General features: G+C 46.6%; 1 protein-coding gene across 2 annotated transcripts; it reads left to right on the top strand.

Annotated features, from left to right (window-relative positions):
• The first annotated feature begins 10,086 nt into the window (after nucleotides 1-10,086).
• On the top strand, nucleotides 10,087-16,047 carry IFT22 (intraflagellar transport 22). Of its 2 annotated transcripts, none has more exons than XM_082712946.1 (5): nucleotides 10,087-10,249; nucleotides 14,001-14,077; nucleotides 14,195-14,284; nucleotides 14,558-14,760; nucleotides 15,456-16,047. In XM_082712946.1, exons 1-5 carry the CDS (start codon nucleotides 10,211-10,213, stop codon nucleotides 15,602-15,604), a joined length of 558 nt encoding a protein of 185 aa, XP_082569072.1. In that variant the 5' UTR covers nucleotides 10,087-10,210; the 3' UTR covers nucleotides 15,605-16,047. The 2 variants fall into 2 exon arrangements, with proteins under 2 accessions (XP_082569072.1, XP_082569073.1); XM_082712947.1 differs by having other exon boundaries at nucleotides 10,124-10,249; nucleotides 14,195-14,460.
• Nucleotides 16,048-20,679: the final 4,632 nt, after the last annotated feature.

Here is a 20,679-nt window from a genome sequence, read left to right as displayed (position 1 = left end):
TCCTGCAACACAGGTACTACCCTTATGGCTGTTTTCCAGGCAGGAAAACTGAGGCCCAAGGCAGGTATGTAACTGGTCCAGGATCACCCTTCCAGGTGAGGCTGAGCTCTGAGCTCAGGCTTTCTGGCTGCAGACCCATCACTGCCTCGAACAGCTACCCGCCCCAATGGCAGCCAGGGACAGCAATGTTCCCATCTGAGTTGTCATGATGTTTTTCTTTTTTTTTTTTTAAAGATTTTATTTATTTATTTGACAGAGAGAGACCACAAGTAGGCAGAGAGGCAGGCAGAGAGAGAGAGGAGGAAGCAGGCTCCCTGCTGAGCAGAGAGCCCGATGCGGGACTCGATCCCAGGACCCTGAGATCATGACCTGAGCCGAAGGCAGCGGCGTAACCCACTGAGCCACCCAGGCGCCCTCATGATGTTTTTCTGACAGCGACTGAACCGACTGCATCAGATCACTCTGTTGTTGTGGATAAAGATGATGCTGTTATCATCAGGTATCAAAGGACGGTGCTGTTGGATTCATTTGTCCGATTGGTTGGTCAGCCTGTTGGTTGGTTGTTCTGCTTCAACGAACTCATGTCCGACTCAGAATTAACGCCAAACATCTTCATCTTTATTATCTTGTTTTCTCTCTCCAGTAACCCCATGACAACAGATTACTATTCCTATTTAATGGACTCAGATAAGACTTATGCTGACCCAAAGTCACAGGGCTAACATTTAGGCAGAGTTCTAGAAAGCCACAGTTGCTGATGGCTACCGGTCAAGTCTTTAGCTTATAGATTAAGGAACATGACCACCAGCTCCAGATAGCCACCAAGAGATTCAAAGCGAGAAGATGGGGACCAAACCAAGCAGGGCTCCCCGAGAGGCAGCCAATGGGAAAAAAGCCACAGGCAACCTGCCTTCTGCTCTTTATTCCATTGCCTGTGCTGTCCTGCCTTGCAGGTGCCAGGACATGGAGAAAACCATCTTCCCTTCCTGAACAATCTATGATATTTGATTAGATGCTTGGGAGTAAAGTGCTCTGAAGAGAAGCAATGTAGGAAACACCCTGTGTTTGTGTCTGCACTAATTTCTGGGAGAGTTCAGAAGAGATTAGGGCCAATGAATGGGTCTGCTCAGGTCTCTGGGCTGCTTTGTGCGAGAAAGGAATTGTTCCCCAAAACACATCTGCTAGAGGGGCTGCGAAAACCACCCAGCTCTGCTCAACACCCGTGTCTTCCTTCAGTCTGGTTGTGTCACAAGGAAAAGGGAACTTCAGCAGTCAGGTCCATCAGGCTGGTGCATGAAATGTTAACATGTACTTAGACATTAAAGCATGCCTTTGGGCAAAAACAATTCTCGAATATTTTAGAACCTTGACTCCAATATGTAAACTGTTTTGGGAGGGAAGAAGAAAATGAGATGAACGGATGAAACGCAGGGTCAATCCAGACAATCCAGATGAAGGAAACATTCCAGGGCATTTTGTCCGACACCATCCATGGTCAAGTCTCTTGCTCTCCTCCCCGACTACTTTCCTGATGAGGCCAAGTGGTCAAACAGCCCGTGTTGCACACCTGTACGTGCCAGGCACGTTCTATGCAAATTACCAGCTGATGAATAAGAGAAGGAATGAACACATCACGGAAGTTAGTCAATGTTTTCGACATAAATATCTTACCCCGAGCCATAAGCATTAGCCTGGTATCCTAGCTCTCCCACCTGCGGAAAGGGCTGAGTTTTCCTGCTTTCCACTTCATAATGATTCCTTAGCCAAATATAACCTAGTAGCAGGAGACTTACCTATATGGTATTAAAACAACAACAATGGGGCCCCTGGGTGGCTCAGTGGGTTAAAGCCTCTGCCTTTGGCTCAGGTCATGATCCCAGGGTCCTGGGATCGAGCCCCACATCAGGCTCTCTGCTCAGCGGGGAGCCTGCTTCTCTCTCTCTCTCTCTGCCTGCCTCTCTGCCTACTTGTGTTCTATGTCTGTCAAATAAATGAATAAAATCTTTAAAAAACAAAACAAAACAAAAAACAACAACAACAAAACAACAACAACAAAATCTTCAATCCACACCAAGGGGTAAAAACGAAGCCTATACAAACAGCTTAAAAATCAGAAGGTACATTTTATATTATGCTAACTAATGTTAAGTGACGGACTTTTTTTTTTTTCTTAACCGAGTGTTTTGGATGTTTTGACATCTAGGGCCTTGCAGGCCCTGGAGAGACTGTCCCTCCCAGGGCTAGCTAATTCTTAGAGACAGGAATCCACCAGCCTACAGAGCTTGCCTTTCATATGCAAACTAGCCAATCCAGGGCCCATCTCCCAGCCACCTCCTTTATTGGACACTCACACTCTGGACCACTATCCTTCTGCCCTAATCACCCCAGGGTTAAGTGCCAGATGCCCTAGAAACAGCCCCTACACCTCGGAGCCTGCTGAAGTCATTCAAACCAGCCAGCCTAATCCTCTTTATCCTGCCTACTCATTCTGTTCCTGCAGAAACCACAAGAAAGTTCCTTGTGCACTTTTTCTCCCTCCCTCTGCCTGTAGCCAACCCTAGTCCTTCCCTGGGTGCCCCCCACCATGGTGAAGGTATAGGGGAAGGAAGGGAAGGTGCACCCTCCTCTGGGGAACAGTATCAACCTCACGAGAGGTCTTTTCTAGGACAGCCCTCTCCTGATCTGTTGGCTTCACCATACGTGAAAAATAACAAAGCCTGGGGCGCCTGGGTGGCTCAGTGGGTTAAACCACTGCCTTTGGCTCAGGTCATGATCTCAGGGTCCTGGGATCGAGTCCCGCATCGGGCTGTCTGCTCGGCAGGGAGCCTGCTTCTCTCTCTCTCTCTCTCTCTCTGCCTGCCTGCCTCTCCATCTACTTGTGATCTCTCTCTGTCAAATAAGTAAAATCTTAAAAAAAAAAAAATAGCAAAGGCCGCATTCTAGGAGGGTAGCATTTATTCACAAAGGAAGGCTCTAGAATCATCTTGGTTAAATTCGGATTCAAGCCTGGCCCAAGAGGAGAGAATGCACCCAATCCGATAACTGCATTAGGAAAATAAGTCTTTCCATGAGTGCCTCATCTGCACGGGCCACATGCCGACCTCAGCGGTCCACAGGTGAATCATACTGACCCCCAGATGTTGTCCCTTACAGCATCACTTACCTCCAGGATCTGATTTGCTCCTGAATGTAAACCCAGTGCTGAAGGTGTATAAACAAAGACCTCTGTAGGCGGGTAAATGCAGTGGGAATTTGCAGTTGTTTCTTGCACATACGGTAGCCTTCATTTTAAGAAAATAGAATATACTATACAGAATTGGGAGCGAACTGAGTAAAAAAAAAAAAAAAAAAAGCAGGAAATGAGCTAAGGGTGGTGGGAGTAAAATAGCTATCAATAAAGAAGTAATCGCAAGAAGACAGGGAGTGTTAGAGGCATTAACTTATTCGCGACAGATTAAACATCGAAGTGCTCCTTCTTTATGGGAAAAAAAAAAAAAAAAAAGGAAGACCACAGAGTTTTAGTGCTCAAAAGGCACACTTGGCCTAATGGGAAAACCCTTGTGATCAGGGGCATGGAGAGGATGGGTCTGAACATCACAGGAGTGTTAGGAAGATCTAAGCACCAGATATCAACCACCTACTTCCTATGCCAAGACTTGCCCTAAATTGCTTGTCCATTTCATCCCACTCCGTCCCCTTCACTGCCACGTGGGACTGGTTTAAGCCCCACTTCCGTGGGTGGAGAACTAAGGCTCTGCGTTAGTTAAGGAATTCCTCCCAAACTTGGCAAATTACAGCAACAATAAACAACTGTTCTCCCCTACTGTTCCTATGGGTTGGGAATACGGTTCTGGCTCAGGCTCTCTTGGGAGGTTGTAGTCAAGATGTTGGCTGGGGCTATGGGTCATCAGAAGGCTTGACTGGGACGGGTGAGCCTGCTTCCAAGATGGCTCACTCATGGGGCTGTCAGTGGATGCCGGTGTGTAGACAGGAGGCAGTTTTTCCCTATGTGGAGTTTTCCACAGGCTGCTTATGCCCTCAAGACATGGCAGCTGGTTGGCCCCAGTGTGATTGACAAAAGCAAGTGGAAAGCACAAGCTACAAGATCTTTCTTCATATGACCCAGCCTCAGAAGTCACACATCCCTTCACATCTTACTTGTTACACGGGTCAACCCTATTCAGGACAAGAGGGAACCACACAAAAGCTTAGAGACCAGGAGGTGAGGATCCCCAGTAGGGGTGGGGGCCATTTTGGATACTGGCTTGCACTGGACCCAAGAGTATAAGTAATTTTCTTAAGATCACTCGCTAATTTCAAATTCTACCTTACTCCTAAATCAGCATTCTTTCTACCACAAAACTTCTTCTCCAAAGCCCGAGAGCAGGACGTCACCTAATGAAGACGGAGAGTCCTGGTGAAGCCAGATCCCTCTTTTGTTGTTTTTACCAAAAGTTTTATCTTCAGTCCACTGGGAAATATTTTCATGTTAGAACATAGCTCAGGCTTTCTAATGGGAATTGATGGGAAATAATTTTTACTGTATTGATTTTGCCCTAAACCAAACTTGCTGAACCTCATCTTTAGCTAGAGCTTTAAAACAACAACAACAATGATAATAATAAGGCACTTAGGGGGCTCATCGGTTAAGCATCTGATTCTTGATCTTGGCTTGGGTCTTGATCTCAGGGTCGTGGGTTCGAGCCTTGCATTGGGCTCTGCACTGGGCATGGAGCCTACTTTAAAAAAAAAATTAAAAATATAAAGTGAAAGAAAAGAAAAAGAAGAAGAGGAAGATGAAAGAGGAGGAGGAGGAGGAATGGGGGGGAGGAGAAGAAGAAGGGACGCCCACCGTAACAGGGAACAGAACAGTCGCAGGTTACAAACCATTTTGCGATCCTGCCTATCTTTGAGAGTTGACCTAAATGCGTTCAGATCTCCGTGCTGTAGGAGGAGGTGATTGAAGGACATTTTTATTCCCTCGAATAACAGGAAATCCACCATTTATTCTGCAGTAATAAAAACTGCATGTGTGAGCATTGCGACCGTGGAAGGTCAACTCAAATTAAAGATTTTATGACTAGCGGTTATATTAAATCTTTTCAACAATTTTTTATAGAGAGGATTTGAAATATGTCAAACGTATTTCTCTGAGTTTTTTCAAGTGAGAGGTTTTATTGCACCAGGTCACGGAATCAGGAGAAAAAATTACACTTAGATCATCCAGGCCTGGCTCTACCAATATCTTATTGCTCCCTTCAGAACCAAAGGCTGGGTATTAAGCCATCTGAGGTCAACTTCTTCTAATTAAAATGAAAGTCATAAAGCAAAGTATTTCAATAATCCACAATAATAATAATCCCAAATTTATACAGTGCATGTATCCAAGAAATGTAAAGCAGCTCACATTTTTTCTTTCTCTCACCTGGAAATAAAAATGAAAGCCCCAAGGCAAATGTAAGGGAACATTTATTAACTTAAATATTTATAGAGAAAATGAACGTGCTTGTGGGTGTACTAGGAGTAAGGGAGGAGGAACTAACATTTATTGAGCACCTACTAGGTACCAAGCTTGGAACTAGGTCCAGTGGACCCAAACACGAATGGCACCTTTCTTTTTCTTTATTTTAGGTTTTATTTATTTTACTTTAGAGAGAGAGCAAGAACAAGCAGGAGGAGGGGCAGAAGAAAAGAGAGAGAATCCTCAAGCTGACTTCCCACTGAGCACAGTTCTCAGCACGGGGCTCGATCCCAGGACCCCAAGATCATGACCTGAGCCCAAACCAAGAGCTGGACACCTAACCAATGGAGACACCCAGTTGGCTTAATTCACCCACTGTGAATTAAAGTGAGATCATAGGGGCATCTGGGTGGTTCAGTGGGTTAAGCCTCTGCCATCAGCTCAGGTCATGTCCTCAGGGTCCTGGGATCAAGCCCTGCATCGGGTTCTCTGCTCAGGAGGGAGCCTGCTTCCCCCCACTCTCTGCCTGCTGCTCTGCCTACTTGTGATCTCTCTCTCTCTCTCTCTCTCTCTCTGTCAAATAAATAAACAAAATCTTAAAAAAAAATAAAGTGAGATCATATATGGGAAAGGACTTGAAGAGATGAAAAGCACTATACAGGTTTGGTCTTCCCATCTAGACTAGGAACTACTTAGGGGCAGGGACTGAGCAGAGACGTCTCTGGAACCCAGTGCCCACCCAAGTGTGTGGCACCGATTCTTCCAAAGCCCCAGCCAGAGATCTAAGTATATATTTCATGCCCCAAAAAGCAGGGGGCGGGGGAAGGCGAGATCCCCCCCCCCCAATTTTTTTTTAAAGATTTTATTTATTTATTTGACCGACAGAGATCACAAGTAGGCAGAGAGGCAGGCAGAGAGAGAGGAGGAAGCAGGCTCCCTGCTGAGCAGAGAGCCCGATGCGGGGCTCGATCCCAGGTCCCCAGGATCATGACCTGAGCCGAAGGCAGAGCCACTGAGCCACCCAGATGCCCCCCCCCAATTTTTTTAGGTGTGAAAGGAATGTTTTTGAGGTTCCTGGGATTTTTGAAACTTTTCATTTTTAACATAAGTACAGGAGAATGTGTATAGATTTGGTAGTTATGAGGTGATACTAACCGCCTGGGACCATGTAACAGGGCCAAAAAGTAAAGAAGAGCTCACAGGAGGAAAGATTTCAAAAGGACACAGAAACCAGCCTGAAGGGGTGGGGCTTCCCGCTGGTCAAATCAAGGACTATTTGAGCATCAAATAAACGAGAGTGATAGATTATAACCAAATGAATAATACAGGAAATCAGGAACCAGGAGTAGGTGTATATACGATATAGAAATACAGGGGCACCCGAGTGGCTCAGTTGGTTAAGCGTCCAACTCTCGATTTTGGCTTGGCTCAGGTCGTGATCTCAGGGTTGTGAGATCCAGCCCTGTGTTGGGCTCAGAGCTGGGCGTGAAGCCTGCTTAGGGTTCTCTCTCTCCCTCAGCCTCTCCCTGCTGCCACCCTCAGCTCTCATGCACAAACTCTCTCTCTAAAAAAAAAAAAAAAAAGAAAAGAAAAAGAAAAAAGAGAGAAAAGAGAGAGAGAGAGAAATACAGGTGCAGTTATAGACACTGAAAAAGATATAGATAGATTGGGGTGCCTGGGTGGCTCAGTGGGTTAAAGCTTCTGCCTTCAGCTCAGGTTATGATCCCAGGGTTCTGGGATCGAGTCCTGCATCGGGCTCTCTGCTTAGTAGGGGGCCTGCTTCCTCCTCTCTCTCTCCCTGCCTGCCTCTTTGCTTACTTGTGATCTCTGTCTGTCAAATAAATAAATAATCTTAAAAAAAAAGATATACATAATTACATGACCCAGCAATTCTGCTCATTGGTATTTACCCAAGAGATGGGAAAACATGTCCATACAAAACTTTATTTCCGGCAACTGTGTTTATGATAGCCCCCAAACTATAGATAGACCATCCCACATAACCCAATCACCAGGTGAACAGATAAACAAAAGATAGTATATTTACACAAGGAATGTGACTCAGCAATAAAAAGGAATAAACTATACATAGACACAATATGTATAAAAATTAAAAATATTGTCTTGAGTGAAGGAAGCCGGACACAAAAGAGTAAATATTGTGTGATTTTATTTATATGAAATTCCAGAACAGGCAAAACTAACCTCTAGTGACAGAAAGTACAACAAAAGTTTTCCCCAGGGTGAAGGCTGGGAGGGAGCTGACCACAAAGGAATGTGAGGGAACTTTTGGGGTGATGGAAATATTCTAAGTCTTGAGTAAGATGATAGTCTACACGTTTTTTCAAAACTCAAAGAATATTTAAAATAGGTACACTTTAATAATGTTTATGTTTAAATTTAGTTTTTATAACTAAATAACATTGATTTTTTTTTTATAAAGGACCGACTACGGCAAAGCCTTTGTTGTTCTGCAGTCTTTCCTTAATTGCAGTCATGATGCCTGGAGGCACAGCAGCTACCTTGTGACTATGAGGTAACAAGCATGAGGACAAAGTAAATTAAAGCTAAAGACAGCAGAGGAAAAAAGTAGAAAGAAGCTGATGCTTGAGGCCAACTTTGTGTTGCCAAGCCCTCCCTGGACTGTCACCCTCTAGACCTTGTCACTCTAAGAGTTTTGTTCTTTCAGTCAAATTAGTCCCCAAGCAAAATACAAAGTCCCCCCCCCCATCCAAATTATTTCCACTCCACCTTCATTTTTCATCAACTGAGAAATGCATCCCTCCTCCTCCTCCTTCAGAACCCCAAACCAAGAATTTAAGCACATAATCTTCAAAGGTACACTTTGGAAAAAGCCGCTATGTGAAGTTAATTATGGCCGGAGGCATCACTGAGCATTCAAACGGGCCAAGTGGAGTTGGGAAGACAGGCGGAACAGCAGCACTGGAGTCTTAAGAGACATGAAAAGGGGGGCGGAAGAGCCCACAGCAGATGCGGATGGGAATGAGACTGGATAGTTGGGAGGGAACCAGTTTATGAAGGACTTTCAAACATTACATTTGCCCAATGTCACAGGCAACTAGCCCTAGACCTGGTGTTTCCGGCAGTGTTGTTGACTCGTGAACATTAACATTTTTCTGTCAGCCATGTCATATTGGGGGTTTTTTTGGAGACTTTATTTATTTTTTTTTTGAGAGAGAAAGCAAGAGAGCAAGCATGAGAGAGAGAGGGTAGGGGCAGAGGGAGAAGGTGAAGCAGATACCCCGCTGAGCAGAGAGCCTGATGCAGGGCTCCATCCCAGGACCCCTAGCCCAAGGCAGCTGCTTAACTGACTGAGCCACCCAGGCACCCCTAGAGTTTCTATTACACGTGGCAGATACAATTCCTGATGCATGCTTCCCATCACCCTTAGAATAAGTCCCCAAACTCCTATGTGATCTCTCCAACAGCATACCGCACCACTCTCTTCATTCATCCTGCTCCAGCCTCACAGACCCTCGGGGCTGTTCTCGGTACCTGCCAAGTTTATTTCTGCCTCAGTGCCTTTACCCTTGCTGTTCAGGTATGCTCTTCCTCTAGATCTTTCACAGTTTGCTTGAGCCCTCTCTTCGCTCAGCTTTGTGCTTTACTGTCACCTCTGCCCCAAGGTCTTGCCTTGACTACTCCACCCAAAATGGGTTTCCTCACACTCCTTAACTCTCTAGTAATTTATCTTTATTCAAAGCACTCACCACTAACGAAAATGGTCCCTGCCCGAGGGTATGTCATTTATTTTCTTGCTTATTTCATGTCCACCGGCTCCCGGGAATGAAAGCTTCCAGAAGTACAGGCACATCCCAGCACCTGGACGAGTGTCTGGTATGGAGTAGGCATTTGGAGGACACTGATTTAATCAATCAGTGTATTCATGACATCCTGAAATGGAGGTAGACTCCCCCTCACACTTCGCTCATCAGCTCTTTGTAATGCAAAGACTATGTAACTAAAAGTTACAGACGCGGTGTTGGGTTTATTTTGGTATTTGTGTCATACCAACCCTCTCGGGGGCCAGCAAATTTTGTCTGGACACGTCATTTCATGGCCTCTCCAAATTCTGGACCGGCTCGGCAATTGAAGGCTGAACGAATCATGGGTGAATTTTGCTCGAGCGAAGCGTCCAGACATCCGCACTGACACTAACCTAGGCCGGGCTTTGTCCTTTTGTTTTCTCCCCACATCTCCCAAAAGACGACCCGTGGTGAACCCATTCAGAGACCGGAGATCAGAGACGTTCGATCTGTCTCTGACCTTTTCTAGATTGGGCCGGGGCCGTGATAAACGCGATCGCCATGTAGACAGTGCCGTGCCGGAGTGACGATGGCCTCCCAAGGCCAGCTCCCAACCCCAGCTCACCAGCATCATGGCCCGTCTGAGCTGGGGTTACAGGGAGGAGCACACATCAGGGGGCTGCAATCTGTCCCCAGCCTACAAAGAAAGGGAGGCGGGTGAGCTCTGCGGCTCTCCGGGCTCAGAAACGAGTTTGGATCCGGGTGGTTTGCTCCCCTGCCACCCTTCCTCTAGCCTGGCGCCGCCGCTCCCAGCCCCGAAGCGCAAGCGCGTTCCCGGCCGCGCGCCGCGGCCCCGCCCACTCCCGTCGGCCCCCGCGGGTCGCTCCCGTCGCCGTGGAAACCGAGACAGCCAGTCGGCGCGGCGGCTTCCGGTCATCCCGGGGGCGGGGGGCTTTGACGGGCCTGAGGGCGGCAGACCGCGATGCTGAAGGCCAAGATCCTCTTCGTCGGGCCCTGCGAGGTGAGGCCCGGCCGGCGGGGGCAGCGGGCGGGGCCCCGGGGCGACGCGGGACTGTGCCTTGCGCCGGGAGCCCCCCCCCCCAGGAGGCGGGAGTCCTGTCCCACCGCGCCCACCCCGTGGGCGACGCTGGCCGCGGCGTGAACTCGGCGCCCGACCCCCAGACCTCGACTCCGTTACCCTAAGTCCTGAAAGTAGTGACTCGCGTTTTGGAACCAGAGTCTAGGTCCCGCGAGTCTTCTTTGCCCCTTGGGTTGGCCCTAAGGAACATGTCTGTGGGACAAGAAAGGGAGAGGAGATATACGTGGTATTTGAACAGTTCGCTCGCAGTGTGCGTGGTGGTGGTGGTGGTGGTGGTGGTGGTGGTGGTGCTGATGAAACTGCACGTGGAGAGACGCCTGGGTGGCTCAGTTGGTTGGACGACTGCCTTCAGCTCAGGTCATGATCCCGGAGTCTGGGGATCGAGTCCCGCATCCGGCTCCCAGCTCCACGGGGAGTCTGCGTCTCTCTCTGACCTTCTCCTCTCTCGTGCTCTCTCTCACTGTCTCTCAAGTAAATAAATAAAATCTTAAGAAAGAAAGAGAGAGAAAGAAACTACACGTGGACCTCACACCGTACATAGGAATAAGATTCCCATGGACTAAAACTTAATGTCAAATAACCACTGTTGAAATAGTGAATATTCTCCGTCATAAGCTCACATCCGAGTGGCCTGGAGGGCTTGTTTAAAAACACGCGGTGCAGGGTGCCTGGGTGGCTCCGTGGGTTAAGCCTCTGCCTTCAGCTCAGGTCATGATCGCAGGGTCCTGGGATAGAGCCCCGCATCGGGCTCTCTGCTCAGCAGGGAGCCTGCTTCCCTCTCTCTCTGCCTGCCTCTCTGCCTACTTGTGATCTGTCAAATAAATCAATAAAATATTTTTAAAAATAAATAAAACAATGAGATGACACTTACTTGCCCATCAGAGTGGATGAAAAAAGGTTAGAACTCTGATAACCAGGAAACATGAGGATGCTTGTAGGGAAATGAGTACTTTAGGCTTCTGCTGATTGCTAACAGCTTTACGGGCAATCCAGTTATCCAATGTTAAGACATGCGTAGCTTTCAGGGCCGCACTCAACATTTCGCAAAACCTACAGCAGCTGGACCTTATCTAGGTTCCCCAGAGGGGATACTGAACGATACTGAACAGCTGGAGACACCCTAGGTGCCCACCAATAAGAGAACATCTCAAAAAACTAAGGGACATTCTTCCGGGGGGAAGACCCCAGCAGTTACCCAAAAGGAGGCACGTCTGTGTGGAGTGACATGGAGACCTTGCCGAGACATAAACTAGTGAATGAAGTAGACAGGTAATAACAATATGCATAGAATTGTGAGAAGTAAACAAAGCATAAACATCTTCTTTTTTTTTTTTAATGGAAATTCGCAAACATATAAGGGGAGAAAAAAACAAGGAACTCCTAGTACTCATCACCTAGCTTCAATAGCAAAGTGTATTTCTGCATGCACATATCCCCCTCTACCTCAATACTGTGTATGCAGATTGGCCAACCTTTTTTTTTTTTTTAAGATTTTATTTATTTGACAGCGAGAGATCACAATAGGCGCAGAGGCAGGCAGAGAGAGAGGGGGAAGCAGGATCCCTGCTGAGCAGAGAGCCCGAGGTGGGGCTCCATCCCAGCACCCTGAGATCATGATCTGAGCCAAAGGCAGAGGCTTAACCCACTGAGCCACCCAAGCGCCCCATGGCCAACCTTTCTATTCCTTTAACATGCTGGGCCCATTCCTGGCCTGGTGCCATTCAACCAGTTTTTCCCTCCCCCTGGAAGGCTGGGTTGACTCCTTGTCATTCAGTCTCAGTGGAAACTTCACCCTTTCACTCTTCCCTGACCACCCAATTCAAAGTTCCTGTGGCATTATCCGCTTGATTTTTAGCCTCGTGTTTAATACGACTGTATCTTGTGTTCAGCAGCTCCGGGCAAGGTGGATACTCGATGTGCCTCATAGTTTCTTCATTTTCCCAGAAGAACCCTCCCCCTCAATCAATTGGTTTTGACCAATATGCATACATAAACTTTAAGGGCATTGATGCAATATATAAATACACTTCTATAATGTCTTATGTATCCGCGTAGCTATGTACACATTTAAAAGTACATTAAAGACATATATTAATTTGGATTTGCTTTATTCCTTACTTGTATTTCATGACACAGCTTTAAAATGCTGGCTCCTCACCAGCACCTTTGACATCCGAGTTGATTTTAGGACCGAAGCTGCTTTTAAGCCACATGATGGGCACCTGGCTGGCTCAGTCAGAAGAGTGTGCTACTCTTGATCTCAGAGTCATAAGTTTGAGCCCTACATTGGGTGTAGAGATGACTTAAATAAATAAAACTAAAAAAAAAAAAAAAGACAAAGACATGACAAAGCACTCCATCTGAGTTGTTTAGAATATGAGCATTTTTTGAATCTGTGTATGACCCCGTTTCTACAACTGTATTCCAGCCCCAAGAACCATTCCCATGACATCAGGTCCTTTGTTTTATTCGTTTATCCTATAGTTAAATATGCATGGTCTCCACAAACATAACCACTCAACTGTGTTTTGTTTTAAGATTTATTTATTTTTGGGGGGAGGGAGGCAGGAAGAGAAGGAGAAGCAGACTTCCCAGTGAGCAGAGAGCCCGATGCAGGGCTCGATCCCAGGACCCTGAGATCATGATCTGAGCCGAAGGCAGAGGCTTAACCCACAGAGCCACCCAGGCGCCCCTCAACTGTGTTACTTTGAAGTGACATTTAGTTTGTGAGACCTCACACTCAGGAAGAATTACTAAAGCAAGATTAAGGCCCTCCCCCTCCTTTTTCTGATTCTGTCGCGTGACCTCTGCAAGCCTCCAAAGCTGTCATCGATTGAAATGATTCTAGTCAAGCAGTTGTTCAAAAAAAGCGACTTGCGAGAGCAGGGCATAATTTCAGAGATTTTTAAGGACTCGAGTGTAAGAGATTCCCTTTCATCTGAGGAATAATTTGCAGGGGAAAAAAAAAAAACCGCCTCATCTTACATCCAAGCACATGCAATATCCCCTAAATGAGTGATACAAATGTACAGAAAAATCTCTGAAAACAGATCATAGTTACCAACTTTGGGGAGGGAATGGAATGGATGGACAGATGGCTACTTTGGGCGGAAGGACCAGGAGGGCTGTCTTGTTAATAGGACTGCGTATGACTTGTATTATCTAGAAGGAGAAAGAGCCCTGTATGAGAGTGTGACCCGGCCAGCCACTGTGGGACCCAGCTCTAACCTTGAACTTCTGTGTGACCTTGAGGAGCTCCCTTTCCGGACCTCAGTGAGCTTCGTATCTGTGACAGACTGGTTTCTTGGTGTGGAGAGGAGCATGACAAGAGAGAGACTCACACTAACGATTTTTTCTGTTCTCAGATAAGTTAACTGAGAGCCAGCTAGGGAAGTCAGTGTGGGTAAGAAGGTTACCCAACATAATAAGAAGGTTACCCAGAGGCAGAGCCAGCATTAGAACCCCACGCATGCTGGGTCCCAGACCAGCCTGCGCTCACCACATACAGTAAGGCAGCAAGGCCGGCCAACCAGAGAGAACCCTCTGCCTTGGCGCTCTCGCATGACCGTGGCCTACACACCATCACGCCCGGCTCCGAGCCAGGTATCGGAGGGCGCGTTTATGGTTTACTTTTCTGCTCTTCAGCAGAAACCTTTCATTATCTTTTCCACAGAGTGGAAAAACCGTTTTGGCCAACTTCCTGACAGAATCTTCTGACATCACTGAATACAACCCAACCCAAGGAGTGAGGTGAGCCCCGACAAATCTGTTTCCCGGAGAGGCCCACCGCCCCCCTTTTGGTGCCAGTGGCATTCCCCAAGTATACTCTATCCAAAATGGAGATGCAACTGTTGTTTTTATTTCTAGGATCCTGGAATTTGAGAACCCACATGTGGCCAGCAATGCCAAAGGCACGGGGTGTGAATTTGAGCTGTGGGATTGTGGCGGTGATCCAAAGTACGTTTCCTTTAAAAGGGGTTGGCTTCGTCAAATGATTCAAGACTCAGCTGCCCGCCAAGCACCTTGGACTCTGGCCCAGCACACTTCCTAGCATGTATTAGGGGCATGATCAATTATTTGGTGACATGCACGGCTCTTGAAACCTGAACGATTGGGTTATGACACCATGACAGGTCATCCATCAGTTAACCCTAAGACATTATTTTTAAAGGCCTCAGCTAGAAACCGGAGCCACCTGACGTTCACCGTGCCTCCTCCTCTGCCTTGCAGGTTCGAGTCCTGCTGGCCGGCCCTGATGAAGGACTCGCACGGGGTGGTGATCGTCTTCAACGCCGACCTCCCCAGCCACCTGAAGGAAATCGAGATGTGGTATTCCTGCTTCGTCCAGCAGCAACTCCTCCAAGACACCCAGTGTCTGTTAATCGCGCACCACAAACCAGGCTCCGGAAGCGATAAAGGAAGCCCGTCTCTGTGTGAGGACACTGCCCTTTCTCCTTTCTGCTCTTGTCTTGAGTGCTCTGGGCAATTGTATATTGTCCCCGTGTCTTTGAACCCAGCGGCTCTGTGCAATTATTGAGCGCCACCTGTGTCCTTGTTCTTTGTTCTTCCGACCGCGTAAATTGGAATCTCCAGGTTGGAAGGTCTGTCCTAGCAGCCAGGCCAGGCCAGAGATACTTTAAAAGCAGGGAGACACCAAGAAGGAAAAAAAAAATCTGGTTTTTAGCCGCTCATCAGTACAATGAGGGACATTCTTTCCTGACTGGTCTTGTCTCAGGAAGAACTCCCAGTTAGCATGTGACACACACCACGACAGAGTGACAAAGTGCTCCTGGAAGGCCACTCACAATACTCCGAAATCTCTTCCTTTCTGGTGTAAGAAGAGGACGGGGAAGTGGCTTGTAGTGTTGTTATCCCATCACCAGGTGGCAGTGTTGTAGCACTCTTTATTGGTCACCTACTGTATGCCGAACACGATGCTGATCTCAGCCGCCCTGGCCCCTGGTGAAACATTTCTTCTTCTGTTAAATCATGGCGGGCAAGACACAACTTTATGTTTGGCCTCTAGAAAGTTAAGCAAATTGGCTTCAATAAGACTCAGCCCAGTGGGAGCCAGAAAGGGGCCCTCCTTAAAGGTTCATGCCTAATTACATTTATTTTCCTTTTAAAGCGCCCCCCTTGAACAAGCTGAAGCTGGTGCACTCGAATCTGGAGGATGACCCTGAAGAGATCAGGTCGGAGTTCCTAAAGTACTTAAAAAGCATCGTCAACTCAGTGTCTGAAAGCAGAGACCGGGAGGAGATGTCAATTATCACCTAAGCATCCTTTATCTGAACTCTTCCGCGTGGCACGTAAGGTCAGCTTGCTCCCCAGAGCAGCTCTGGAATCTGACCCAGCTACTGATGTGTCCTCCTCCATGTGGCTGTGGAAGACCTTTCCCTTATCTGCTCTCAGGGTCCGCTCAGCCAGGCAGTGGACTCACACCATTCATTCCCTGCCCTTGGTAGTGCCATTCTGATTCCTTTGCCCCAAACCTCTCCAAGAGCTGGAAAACTGAGTTGTTTTTCTTTCCTCTTCATAAACATCAAGTGATAAAAATTGTGGAATTGTAACTGTCAGAACCAAATGACAGGCAGTAGTTTAATTCCTGTGTATTGGTTTGAAGGTGATTTTCACTGCTTAGTTCACTCAGCAAAGACTGGCGTGTCATGCTGCACTGTTGTGCTGTTGACAATAAACAGCAGGAGCAAAACACATAGAAATCCTTACCTTTGTGGGGCTGCCATTCTGTTCCTCTAAATTACAGGGAGGTAGGGTACAACACTCAGGTCCTACACCTTCAATATGGGGGAAGATGATAGATTCTTCCATTTTGTGTAATTGGCCTAAAATCTCATGTTCTGCTCCTCCTAGATATGGAGTGGGTAGACCACATTTGATGCCATTTGATCCTCCTTCATGAGTTCTGCTTTGCAAATTTGCCTGCTAGCTCAAACTAATCTGTAACCCCCAGATCAATATAGCGCTTTCCGTTATTCAGAGCGGCCCAAAATTGGGATCATCAGTCACGCATGTTTCCAGCTGAGGCTGAAACACTCTGCTTTCTTATTTCAGCTCTCATACTATAAACAAGTGTCCTTGTCACAGCCTATTGGGTGCCACATTTTCACATTTCTGTGCTTTTCATTGAGTGGTTTCGCTGTTTAAAATGACCCCCAAAGGTGGCACGGAAGGGTTGGCTAATGTTGCAAAGTGCAACAAAGAAAGCTGTGATGTGTCTTATCTAAAGCAGTGCTTTCCATAAGCCTCATTCCAGCCTGAGTTCTTTGCTGTTGGCTGCGAGTTCAATGTCAATGAAATCAACAATGTATATTGAATAAGATGTCTTTAAACAGAAGCATCCATAAAACAAAGTTACATATTGATGGTAGATGAAATGTGATCAGAGGCGCACAGGCACGGGACCCTGCATGTCCCCAGAAGCAGGGCTCTGGCATCCCTCATCCAGTGCATGGGGCGAATTTACAGAATATAAGGACCATGAATAGTGAGACTCAACTTGTTTTTCTATCTCTTGCAATTTGAAAGTTTCCATGTTAGTTCAGTCTCTAGGATAAATATTTTATCAATTCAAGGTTGCAGTCTACTTCTGCACCCTTTTCCCCAAGGCGTCAGGGTGTCTGGACAGGGTTTTGCTACTGTTGGGGCAGCTGTACCAAGGGCAGGTCCTCTGGTTCCCTTCCTGACCTTTGTCAGGATGTCGCTGACCACCCTCCTGGCCATGTTGTGTCAAGGCCAGGACTGGTACGGCCAATAGCATGGGTTTTCCTCACGGAACTAGGAGTCCCAGGCTGACTCTGTCACATTCTGGCTGGGCCTGGCCCTGCACATCTCTGAGAACCAGCTGTGCCCTCCATACATCCCACATCTCTGTGGGTCTCTGTGGCAGGATCACTGCGCTCCTTGCCACAACTGGCCTGTCTGGCGCATCCTCAACTCTCAGCTTCCTGGGAGAAAATCGGGATTTTCAGGGGAATCGAGAATATAGCAGGTGAATATTCTCAAATATTATCCAATTACAGTAGTAAGAGATGCAGCATTCTCATTATAAACCTGCAAGGAGGTTTACTTGATCACTTAGGATAACTTTTTAATTTAACAATCCTGTTATGCTTTTTAAACTTGGTGTAAACTATGCATAATATAAAATTTGCCATTATAACCAACCATTTATAAGAGTACAGTTCTGTGGCATTCCATGCATTTGTGGTGTTGTGCACCCATCACCATTTTCTATCTCCAGAACATTTTTATCATCCCAAACTGAAATGCTGTACCCTTTAAACACTAACTCCCTACACCCCCCTCCCCCAGACTCCTGACACCCACCATTCCACTTTTTGTCTCTGAATTTGACTGTTCTAGGGACTTCATAAAAGTAGAATCATACAGTATTTTAATTTTTGTGACTGGTGTATTTCACTGAGTAGAATGTCCACAAGTTTCATCTGTGTTGTAGCAGGTGTCAGAATGCCCTTCCTTTTTAGGGCTATATAATATTCCATTGCATGGACAGATTGCATCTTGTTTATCCATTCATCTGTTGGTGATTGTAAATAATTTACTAGAACATTAGTGTACCATTGACTGAGGATGTCTTTTTTCCAAAGATTTCATTTTTAAGTAATCACCACACCTAACGTGGGGCTTGAACTCACAACTCTGAGATCAAGAATCACACCCTCCACCAACTGAGCCAGCAAGACACCCCCACCTAGAATATTTTTGAAGAAGATTGAAGCATTGAGCTTCTCCAAGATTTTATTTTTATTTAAATATCCTTGATATCTGGACATCATTATCAGCTTAGAAGGTAGAATATACATTACATCTTCTAAAAAGTTTTTTATGGTCTCAGGGGAACTTTCCTTCAGGTAATACATGTTTTAAAAAAAAATGTTATATCATCCTAACACCCAATATGTAAAAACCATCAAAAGTGTTAATGCTCAGAATAAGCAAAGATGTTGAGTTTATAGCTTGTCATACAAGTGAGTTTGCTTTAATCTTAGGAATTTTGTTCATAATTTTTATATTTGGATTCCTTTTTTTTTTTTTTTTTTTTTAAGCTCTAGGCCCAGCATGGGGCTTGAACTCATGGCCCTGAGATCAAGGGCTGCATACTCTACTGACTGAGCCCACCAGGTGCCCCTGTTTTTGGAAATTTTTTTTTAACCTAGCCAATCTGAAAACATAGTACGTAGGTCTTTCCCAATGTGACTGAGAGAAAAGTGGAGACACTTAAGAGAGTTGAATCAGTGGTGTGGATGCTCTTCACGTCAACAAGGAGGCGGAAATGGAGCTGTGTGGCAAGCACATTTTAAGTCCAAGTTAATTTCCTTCTGACCTGCTCTTGATGGGAACATGTGTAAGGAACACAGGATAGCCTCAAGGCCAAGCACAGTAAATCATCTTTACGCAATAGTGGCAGTAATAATAACTGGTCTGCAGAATACGGCTCCAGAACAAAAAGCAATTATTTTTATCTGATTGTTGATGAGAAGCCAAGAGTTCAACAGAAAAATTAACCCCAGGAGCGTGCATTTACGGGGGGGGGGGGGCAGAATGCCACCTGTGTAAGTCCTCGCATAGAGAGAAAGAGTTGCATTTGATTAAGCCACATGTGCCCAAGTTCTAAGGGGACAGTCCATGAAGAAGTCCGTCTTCCCCATCCCAGAAACCTGTTCCCTCTCAAGAAGCCACTTACCAGGGTGCCTGGGTGGCTCAGTGGGTTAAGTGTCTGACTCTTGATATCAGCCCAGGTCTTGATCTCAGGGCTGTGAGTTCAAGCCCTGTGGCTGGGCTCCACACTAGGCATGGAGCCTACTTTAAAAAAAAAAAAAAAAAAAGCAAAAAAATCACTTACCTTCCATTTACTACTAGACACAGTCTGTGCACATACAAATGTGTTTTGTGAAAGGAAATGATAGCAGACTCTTCACATTTCCCTACAACTTGCTTTTTTCAATTTTCTTATCTTAGGATTATGTACAGATATATACAGAGCTGCTTTATTCTTGTTTGTAGCTACAAAATAGTCCACCTAACCGTTTATGTCACAATTTTATACTAGATCATTTTAATAACCATTTATGTTGAAATAGTACCTTTTTACTGATGGACATTTTTAACAATACTGAAATACATGATTTGGGTCATAACTATGCTTGAGTGTGAAATTTTAGGAAGGTGGTTTCAACCATCAGCCCTTATGAGGGAAAGGAAAGGTTGCTGGTCTTGGCATCCTAGGTCTGATTTCTCATTTCTTATTTATTTATTTATTTATTTAGACAGAGAGAGAGATCACAAGGAGGCAGAGAGGCAGGCAGAGAGAGAGGAGGAAGCAGGCTCCCCGTTGAGCAAGGAGCCCAATGTGGGGCTCGATCCCAGAGCCCTGGGATCATTACCCGAGCTGAAGGCAGAGACTTGGACCCACAGAGCCACCCAGGCGCCCCTGATTTATCATTTCATAGCATTTTCTTACTGCACAGCGGGATTTTTGCCATGCGTATGCTAGCATATGGGGAGATTACTTTCCTTGTATCACAGATGGGACAATGCGTGTGAGAGCCACAGAAGCATGGAGGAGCCTGGTCACAGGGGAAACTCAGGAGTTCAGCCTGACTCCAGTGACTGTGTGTGCAGCGCGGGTTTGGGACTGGTTGGGATGGCAGGGGGTGGGGTGATGGGCGGGGAGAGACAGTGGGAGCGGGTGTCTGAGTGGCGAGAGATTTAGGGGTTGGGGGAGAGAAGATGAGCAGTCAGATGGTGAAGGGCTTCTCAGACCAGGCCAAGGAGTTAGGGTGTGAGGTGCCCCTGCGGGATCATCCCTCCCGATGAGTGCGGTCCGCTCTCCGCTTGAGAAATAAACCCTAGTGGCAGTGTGAGACCTGGATGGAAGGACACGTGTCGAGGTGACTGCTGTCATTCCTTGGTTTGTGGCCGATCGCCCCAGTCTTTTTTTTTTTTTTAAGATTTTATTTATTGGGGCGCCTGGGTGGCTCAGTTGGTTGAGCGACTGCCTTCGGCTCGGGTCATGATCCTGGAGTCCCGGGATCGAGTCCCACATCGGGCTCCCAGCTCCACGGGGAGTCTGCTTCTCCCTCTGACCTTCTCTGCACTCATGCTCTCTCTCACCGTCTCTCTCAAATAAATAAATAAAATCTTTTTTTAAAAAAAGATTTTATTTATTTATTTGGCAGACAGAAATCACAAGCAGGCAGAGAGGCAGGCAGAGAGAGAGGAGGAAGCAGGCTCCCTGCTGAGCAGAGAGCCCGATGCGGGGCTCGATCCCAGGATCCCGGGATCATGACCTGAGCTGAAGGCAGAGGCTT

Source organism: Mustela nivalis (assembly GCF_964662115.1).
Source record: "Mustela nivalis genome assembly, chromosome: 19".
In the NCBI taxonomy this organism is placed as follows: Eukaryota; Metazoa; Chordata; class Mammalia; order Carnivora; family Mustelidae; genus Mustela; species Mustela nivalis.
The sequence above is the reverse complement of the archived record's forward strand: the minus strand, read 5'-3'. Positions and strand labels throughout refer to the sequence as shown.

Excerpts from the sequence above, each read along its gene's own strand:
- IFT22 (XM_082712946.1), top strand. The coding sequence starts at position 10,211 with ATGCTGAAGGCCAAGATCCTCTTCGTCGGGCCCTGCGAG. Across the intron at positions 10,250-14,000 it reads TCTTCGTCGGGCCCTGCGAG|AGTGGAAAAACCGTTTTGGC; the intron begins GTGAGGCCCGGC and ends TCTTTTCCACAG. Across the intron at positions 14,078-14,194 it reads AACCCAACCCAAGGAGTGAG|GATCCTGGAATTTGAGAACC; the intron begins GTGAGCCCCGAC and ends TTTTATTTCTAG.